Source organism: Siniperca chuatsi, linkage group LG6 (genome assembly GCF_020085105.1).
Source record: "Siniperca chuatsi isolate FFG_IHB_CAS linkage group LG6, ASM2008510v1, whole genome shotgun sequence".
Taxonomy (NCBI): domain Eukaryota; kingdom Metazoa; phylum Chordata; class Actinopteri; order Centrarchiformes; family Sinipercidae; genus Siniperca; species Siniperca chuatsi.
In genome coordinates, this window is record NC_058047.1 from 11,071,619 (window position 1) to 11,081,031 (window position 9,413).

At 39.4% G+C, this 9,413-nt stretch overlaps 1 protein-coding gene across 1 annotated transcript; it reads left to right on the forward strand.

Annotated features, from left to right (window-relative positions):
• Window positions 1–4,728: 4,728 nt before the first annotated feature.
• LOC122877908 (angiopoietin-related protein 4-like) lies at window positions 4,729–8,042 on the forward strand (the record flags this gene model as incomplete). Its single annotated transcript, XM_044200098.1, has 7 exons — window positions 4,729–5,316; window positions 5,662–5,772; window positions 5,946–6,033; window positions 6,845–6,958; window positions 7,068–7,163; window positions 7,258–7,551; window positions 7,687–8,042. Coding segments are annotated over 7 exons (1,473 nt in total), but the record flags the coding sequence as incomplete, so codon positions are not given.
• Window positions 8,043–9,413: the final 1,371 nt, after the last annotated feature.

Consider the following 9,413-nt stretch of genomic DNA (forward strand, 5'->3'; position numbering starts at 1 on the left):
GCTAATTTATATTCATTTGAGTATGTAAAGGGAAGTTTTAAAGAAAGTGTGACAGACTTTACTATTATTTAAATACTTTATTTAATCCATAATTTCCTGTCACTGAAAAGATGCCAGGTTCAGTGTTTAAGTTTGATTTAAAAATGTTTTCATTGATGGAGCAAACTAAGCTACAAACTTTTTATAGTCACCTTTTAAGTCTACAGTGTACTTCATACTGAAAAGACGCTGGTGGAGCATCACTTTAAATCTGCATTAATAGATTTTTTTGGTCACTTGTGGGCAGCACAACAAGCTATAAACACAACATTGACATATTGTTGTTATGGAGAACTTTTAACAGTTGACTATTTGCACATACAGCAGTTACGGAGAAACATTAACAATCATCTGGAGTCGCGTTTCTGTCCACCTGATAAATATAAGACCAATATTCACTCTCTTTTAGCTCTAGTTTTGGTCTCTACCAACTCCTGAGGGAAATATGTGGCTTTTTAGCTGCTAAATGCTGCACTGTGTTCACCAGCTAGTTGCTAACTGCGTCTGTCTGCTGTTTGCTGCTGAGCAGGTACTGTATAAGGGGTTTTAAGAGCTTTTAAATAGAAAACAGCTGCCTGCTGCAGCTGAAAACTATGCTTTGAGAGCGATTAGAGTGAACCAGAACAGGCCAGACAGATAAAAAATGAGCTGAAACTCACTATTAAGCTCTGGAAAACTGAGGTGAGCTGCAGATTCAGGTGATAATTCTCTGTAGGTTCATCACTATGAGTGACCACTTTTACATTGCTAGTAGTCATTAAATCAGCTGTTCATATAAAACGGCTATTATCAATATTTTTATAACAATGTTGTTTCAAATGACAAAGTGAAAACAATGTGACAATGTGAAAGGGGTCACTCGTAGTGGAGCAAACATCGTGAAGCATTTAGCAGCTAAAGAGCCAGATATTTAGTAGTCGGTGGAAACCAAAAACAGAGCTAAAAGGACCAGAACAGGACACCAGATGAATACATATCAGTTAATGCTGCTTTAAGTAACTGCCAACATTTTTAAAACATCAACATAAATATCAGTTTGTGAAGTCAGAGCTATAAGAAACTTTCCACCTACGAAATCAGAAATACCAATATCAGTGGGTCAAAATACATTGCTTTAAAGAACACTGAGCACACCATTAGATGGGATGTTACTGTGTCCGCTGGATATGCCAGTAAAGTTATGCAAGTGCAAGAACCTTATAAGTTGAAATATCAAGTTTTGTTGAAAGAAAATGTACTCTTTTTGTTGAATTATTTTGTTTTTTTAAAGTTAGCCAGTTAGTAAAAGCCACAATGGATAAACAGTCAAAGCAAAATCTGCCACCTCTTGATAATCTGAGAAAATACCACTTAATTAAAATCACTCAGAGGAGTGTTTCTGAGCCAAAATTAGGACATGATGACGCACAATATTTTGGTCTGGAATTGACTGTTTATTAGCTGCAGTCTATCTTTGGAGTCTTTACAGCATTTTTCAGCATCGACAAGAGCAAAACATCAAAGCAACGACTTTAATGTGACTCACTTAAATGAGTCACATTAATGAAGGAATGATGTGGATTATTTTGAATTTGTCAGTGCCAATAAAAGGTATGAGAGCAACTAAAGTAACCTTGAAAAAAATGGTTTAACTTCCCAACTGGTTTTTAACATCCTGACTCTGAAGATTTAGTTACAAGATTTTGTGATGACTACCACCACAAATTTAAATGCGGGGTGATTTTAATACAAACACTTCCAGCGTCTGAACCTCCTGGCGGCCTCATAATCACACATTTATTCCAACTTACAGGAAACCAGCTGTTATTGTAACTCGGCCACGCAAGCTGCCACATCCAAGCACAACTTCACCTACAAGTCAAACATTGTGCTCTGATACAGCTGAGTAAGGATGAAAAAAACCACCTCGTCCAGCTGATTCTGGATAGAGCTGCAGACACAAAGCTGTGCCTCACGTGCTGAGAGCAGGAGGTTGGAGGATACGTGCAGAACAGCAGCCTGCAGCAGTGATACGTGCACTGGATCACCAACAGGAACTGCCATGTTCCCAGTGCAGTCTCATGATTTGATTCACTGGTGTATTCAGTGTTTGTGAGCAGAACTCAGACTTCGACTGTACAAAAAATAATGATGTAAGAGCAGGTAAATGTCCTGAAGCTATTTTAGGAACACAAACACAAGATAAATCAGGTATCCTGGTTCATATTTCAGACAGCTTTCAATGTTTGTTTTAGTTTTATCTTACTGCACTTTGTAACTGTGTAAAATGCTGTGCAAATATAGTTCCTCTTTGGCTGTCTGGTTACTTTATGAGTCATTATGTTTTTTTTCTTTTTACAAATTAAACAAATCCTGACTCTGAAGGTTTAAAATGCCTCCAAGCCACCTGACTTTGACAGGCTGTTTGAAAACAATGAGAATAATTAATGCTAACGGCAGAGAGGGATTTGACTTTTCTTTTAGTTTTAGTTATAAAAAAAATGGAGCCATTATTATTTTGTTTTACACCTTAACAACAGTGTGTTACTCAGCACCTACTGTCAAACATTAACCACACTGACCTTTTTCTACTGTTGACATTTGTCGTCATTTTGTTCCTTTTTAGCTTTGCTAGCAGCGTCGCTCTATAGATGCACGTTGGTTGGTCAGTTGGTCCACCAGTTTGGTCCAGACTGAAATATCTCAACAACTACTGGATGTATTGCCATGAAATCTGGGTCAGATATTCATGTTGCCCAGAGGACGAATCCTACTGACTTTTCATCCAGCACCACCATGAAGTTCACATTTGTGGTTCTGAGTGAAAGTGAACTGATTTTCCCCATCAGCCTCGGCTGTACTTTGTGTTTAGTGCTTATTAGCAAATGTTAGCATGCTAACACACTAAACTAAGATGGTGAACATGGTAAACATTGTACCTGCTAAACATCAGCATGTTAGCATTGTGAGAATGTTAGCATGCTTACTTTAGCATTTAGCTCAAAGCAAAGTACAGCCTCACAGAGCTGCTGGCATGACTGTAGACAGATGTGAATTACTTCTTCATGTTGACATTTTTATTTTTAATACATACGATTAGGGCTGCAACTAACGATTATTTTCATGATAAATTAATCTGCAAAATAGTTCTTGATTAATTGAGTGTATTGTCTATGTGGGGAAATAGTCCAAAAGTGACGTCTTTAAATTGCTTGTTTTGTTCGACCAACAGTCCAAAACTTTAAAGATATTCAGTTTACTATCACATTAGACAAAGAAAAGCAGCAAATCCTCACAATTTAGGAGCTGGAAATGGGAAACATTTGGCATTTTCGGTTGAAAAATAACGATAAATCAATTATTTATATTAGTTGCAGAATATTTTAAAGAGTTTACAGGGAATTTACGTCCCCTTTTAATCTTACCGACACAATGTGTAACTTTCCCTTCTCTGAGTAAAATATTTCTTTAAAATGCCTTTCTAGTATGTCACAAAGCCATGATTTACCAGAATATACTGCATGTTTGTGTTTCAGTGTTTGGCATGACAGCTGTACCTCATCAGTGCACCACGTGTCATGTGTCTGGGTGTGTACGTGCGCGTGTGACTGACTGAGTGTGTAAAAAGGCTGGAGGCTTGAACTTTCCCCTACTTCTCACACTGACTCGTCCATCTTTGAATGTTCTCAAGAATTCCTGATTCGTGCTGAAGACACACAGAAACTCAAAGCTTCACTAAATGAGATAAACAACAATATTCGACTGTCACGGTTTTATTTGTGGAGGACAAAGGATAGTGCTCGTTGTGTTATTCTTTACAGTTGTATATAACTGCACTAGTTGTCTTTTTTTTTTTAATCAATCAATCTGTATTCCAACAAAAAGTTTTTACAAAAATACAAATCTTGGTATTGAGTTAATATGGGAAACACTGACTATAATAAAACGATGTCTATCTACAGTGTGTTGGGGATGTAAAATTGGGATTTTTTAGAGATGAAAAATGGATGCTAAAGTTGGACTATACTTTATTGTGTTAATACAAACAGAATATGAATAAATGAAGCCTTTGAACTTGTGGATTATTGTGTTACGTAGAATTAGATCTACAACGATAAATCAATTAATTGATCGAAAGAAAATGAATCGGCAACTACTTTGATGATCCATTTATTGTTTAACTCATTCTTCAAGCAGAAATCCCAACATGTACTGGTTCTAGGTTGTCTTAAATTAAATATTTGTGGGTTTTGGACTGTTGGTCGGACAAAACAAGACATTTAATGATGTCAGCTTGGGCTGTGGGACATTGTGGGACTTGAGAAAATAATCAGCAGATCAATTGATAATGAAAATAATAGAAACATGGGGTATTTGAATAGCAACTATAAAGGAGCTGGAAAAAGACTAATGACATTTATACAAAAAAATTATATCTTACTTATTTCACCAACAAAAAACAAACTATCACTGGAAAGAAATTCAGATGTTGTCTGGTGCTTTGGTAGAAAATAAAACTGAATCCATTTCACATCCCTGTATCAGTGAGTGTTTATTCAGCAATTCAGACCTTTAATTGCGTCATGATCCAAGCCCTCTGCAGGGTAACCACTATGAAAGACTTTCCACGCCTCCAACCACCCCTCCATCCCCACCTCCAAGCTCTAACAGCCAATCAGAGGAGCCCTCTGCTGCAGCACTGATCTATAAAAACCTCACAATGCCATTCAGCAGCACACAGCAGAGACAAGGAGAGACACCAGAACCAGCTTTCATATTGAAACAGACGACAGACTTTCAACAGACACAAAGATGAAGATGCCACAGCTTCTCATCCTCCTGTTGACCATTTTGGTGCACGCAGCAGCCGGTTTCCCCACAGACAGAAGAGCTCTGCAGGGCCAGGACAAACGCGTCTCCTGGGATGACGTGAACGTGGTGGCTCATGGCCTCCTGCAGCTGGGCCAGGGTCTGAAGGAGCACGTGGACAAGACCAAAGCCCAGATGAGAGACGTCAACGCCAAACTGAAAGCCTTCAACGGCACGGTGGCCGAACTGGAGAGGAAGCAGCAGGAGCAAGATGAAGCTCTGAAGGCAAAAAGCAAAGATGTGGAGGAGAGGGAGAGACTGGCGGCAGAGCTGTCTGAGGAGGTGAAGGTGAAGGTGGAAGAGGTGGAGAAGCAGAGCGAGGACATCCACTCCAGGATGGACAGACTGGAGAAGAAGGTGGATGAGGTGCTAACAGAGCCGATACTGGACAACAACAACAGTGATCACACAGGAGTCCCATTTATCCAGGTGAGAGAAAAATGCTGCTTTTATGAAGATATTTCAGCTCACTGGAAAAATATTAGTCCTGTGTGGTTTTTCTTAAACTAGACTTAAACTAGTCCACATCCATCAGGATTCATTTAAACTTTTAAATAGACTTCAACAGCTGCTCTTAAGCCATATTAGATCTAAAAACCAATCAATACTTCATGAAAAATAGAAGCTTATCTGAGAGCAAATATGACAAAACACTTGCATAAAATCTTACAGTAATGTTGTAAAAATATTTCCCATCTAAATACGTAAATCCCAGCGAGAGAGAGAGAGTGATGTTATGTTTGTAACAAAGCTGTATTTTTCTGCTGTTTCCAGAGGCTGGTGGCGGCTCAGAACAGACGCATTGACCAGCTGGTGGAGAAAATCAAGCAGCAACAAGACAAACTAGAAAAACAGAGTCTGCACCTACAAGCACTGCAGAGCAAGGTGAGTTACACCACATTCAATATACAGTACACCTCATATGATTTAGCAGGTGAGAGTGAACAAACCTGTGACCTTTCACCTACAGCATGATCCCTCTAACCAAAAGACTGCAAGACTAATGTTCTGTTGAGATACTTTAGTTTCTTGACCCTGTGACTCTTGTGATCCACCAGGTTGCACATAAGAGAGTAAAATCACACAGACGGAGAGATGAAGAGACGGCACTGAGGGGAGAGGCAGGGCAGAGCAAAAACACATCAGGTAAGAAAACAAACTGTTTGAAAAAGGTTTAAAAGTGATGGAGACGAGTCGCTATGAGGGCATGGAAAAACCTTAAATGAGTGATGATGTAGATATGACTTTGACCAGTAGCTGTTGTGAGAGGTTTGACCTTTGGAGTGCTGAAAACTTGAGCCGCCTTAGAAAAATTAACTGAGTTAAAGCTCGCAGCAGGTTTTAAACCATCACTCAGCAGCAAGTAACCTTTGCCCTCATTTCTTCTTCTTTTTCTGGGCGTTGCTCCCTAAGTATGAGGTATATAAATAAAAAAAGACAACTCATCCTGTCATCTACACAGCTTATACCAACACAAAGTATTTTGAGGTGAAACACAAATGCCTGAGAAAGTACACGTCTCCAGATGACAGTAAATGAAACAGAAGCAAACTCGAGCAAACGTCATTCAGCAAGAACGGGAATTTACAGGCTTGACAGCACAGATATTTGAGCTATTGATCATCCTAAAGTGACATAAGAGCAAAAAAAGTTCACCTTTGTACCTGAATTTATAATACTTGACTTGCTGGCAGAACAGCTCACATTAAAGTCCAAAGATTAGGTGGAAGGAGGACAGCAGCTTTTAAAACACACCTAGTGTACTGTATGTTTGCTCTGAGCTCAAGCAAGCTATAAAAAGTAGCAAGTGTGGGACATAAACACAAAAACGCATCAACAACTTCTGACAATGTCTTCAGCTGTGACTGGCTGGCTCTACTGCTTCAGTCTAAACAAACAACTCAGTGATCTGGTTGCTGAACCATCTAATGAGTCGTCTTTGCTCTGGTTTCCTCAGGTTGGGCAAGAGACTGTCACGATCTGTTTGTACAAGGGCAGCGCACCAGCGGCATCTACACAATCCAACCAGAGAGCTCCCAGCCCTTCAAAATCCTCTGTGAAATGACTTCAGGTGAGTCAGACAGGAAGTTTCCACAAGGTCACTTGGATTACATTATAACCCAAGTTTTGTAGGAAGAGTTTTAAGCCTCTTTAGCTCAACCTTTTCTCTCTCTGCGTAGAAGGTGGATGGACCGTCATCCAGAAACGTCACGATGGATCCCAGAACTTCAATCAGCTGTGGGAAAGCTATAAGAGAGGCTTTGGCAGCCTGAATGGTGAGTTACAAACAAAAAGCTCAAAGTTCATTAAATATCTGCATCACTAAACCACAGCAGCAAAAATTAATCTTAACATTTCTCGCCCCTTCAGGTGAGTTTTGGTTGGGCTTGGAGAACATCCACTCGCTCTCCAAACAAGGCCAGTACGTCCTGCAGGTGGAGCTCTCTGATTGGGCGGGACAGCAGCAGCAGCCGGCGGTGGTGGCTCGTTATCAATTCCAACTTGACGGAGAAGAGAAGAAGTTCACTCTCCACCTGCAGCAGGAGTCTTCATCTGGGGTTCAGGAGAAAATAATGAAGACTGGAGCTTCTGGTGTTCCTTTTTCCACAGCCGACAGAGACAATGACCTCGCTGCAGACATCAACTGTGCTGAACTGCTCTCAGGTATGACCGCTGCACTTCCCCCTAAACTTCAACACATACAAACGTAACTGTCTGGATGGCTTCATACCAGGAGAAATGAGAATAAAACTAAAAGTTAGTGGCGGTCTTTTATAAAAATCCTCTCTTTTGTTGCAGGCGGTTGGTGGTTCAGTAGTTGTGGTAAGTCAAACCTCAACGGCAGATTTCCCAGAAGGCCGAGCCTGCTCAGACAACAGAAGTCCAGAAGACAAGAGATGTTTTGGACGTCCACAAAGGGACAAAACACCTCACTGAGGACCACTCTTCTGAAGATCGCACCCGCCACAATAAAGCAATAAGCAGATCAGTCTCAAAGGACAAACAGCAAAAAATATCATTAACTTAAATTCAATTTTATTTATATAGCGCCACTTCATAAGAGAAGTTCTCACTGCACTTTAGCTATAGAGCAGGTCTAGACCGTAGACCTGAATAATTAATTACAGAGACCCAACAAATCCCACCATGAGCAAGCACTTGGTGACAGTGGCAAGAAAAAACTTCCTTTAAGAGGCAGAAACCTTGGACAGAACCAGACTCAATGTTTTTTTGTTTGGTTTTTTTGTTAACAAAAGACTGAAAGCATCACATTGCTAATTCCAATCTGCACATATAAGATCTCTCCTGAACATTCATTGGATCCTCAGATATTTCTATGCTATGCCATATGATAACTCATTGTCTCAGTCATATTGACAGTTGTAACTTTATTCCCTTTATAAGGGTTTTACTACTTAATCTTATTTTATAATACTTTACTTACTGTATGTGTAAATATGTCTACTTTGTTAATGTATAGTGCATTATTTTCAACATGTATACATTTTAAACTTTTTATATTTCATTTATATGAAGTGGATGAAAATAAAGTTTTTAAAGGTTTAACAAATCCTGGCTCTCCTCTTTGTTCATGCTTGAAGGCACAAACACAACAACCACTCAGCGGAGGCTCCCAGCCTTACATCAGCTCCTGAATATCAATAAAATAAAAACCATAAAGAGATATTTTACATTTCGAGATATTTTACATTTCAAGATCTTAAAATGAGCATTTTATGCAGAGCACCTTACAATGAGTAAGGTCTGCAGGGGTTCTGTAAAGGGGACACATTAGATGTACACTGAGTGTTCAGACACATTTGTTTTAATTAATGAGTCTATAGAGTTCAAAACAAACTGCTTCAATACATGATTACAGAATGACTGAATCCTATGAACTGATGTGGGTCTTTATTGGTGCTGTCTGCAGTGGAAAGCTGAGGCCTTTTAAACAATATTGCTTCTTTCAAAGTCATTTCTCTTAGTCCTGTGAGACAACATCCTGCAATCAAATTTCTCTTCATAAATATTAACATCCATTAACATCTGACATCCTACATCATGCTGTTGGGCAAAACAACAAATGTAATTTTGGTGTTTGTTGCACCTGAATCAAAATTGATCTTCAATTAATGGCTCTCGGAGGCTTCAAACACATTTTTCCCCTCATACTGAATTTTGTTTCAAAGACGTAGACAGCATTTGTTTGGCACTGCTGCTCCAGCAAAACCAGCAAACTTAGGAATGAATTTCTGTCTCAGGGTTATAGAGATGAAGACTACTACATCTCTCTCACTTTGTCATACAAGTGAAACGGTTCTGCTGTGTCTGTGTTTTACCTCTGTGCCAGGTTGGATTACAACATTACAGGAAATATATGAGGAGAATAAAACTCTTCAGTCTTACATTTCTGACTTTCCCCCCAATAACTTCACATCACAAAAACAACAGCTGTATTGAGTGTTGTTCCGTTTTTCCCTGTTTGATTCAGCGAATCGAGCGTCTCATGTAAAAGATTTTCAAGC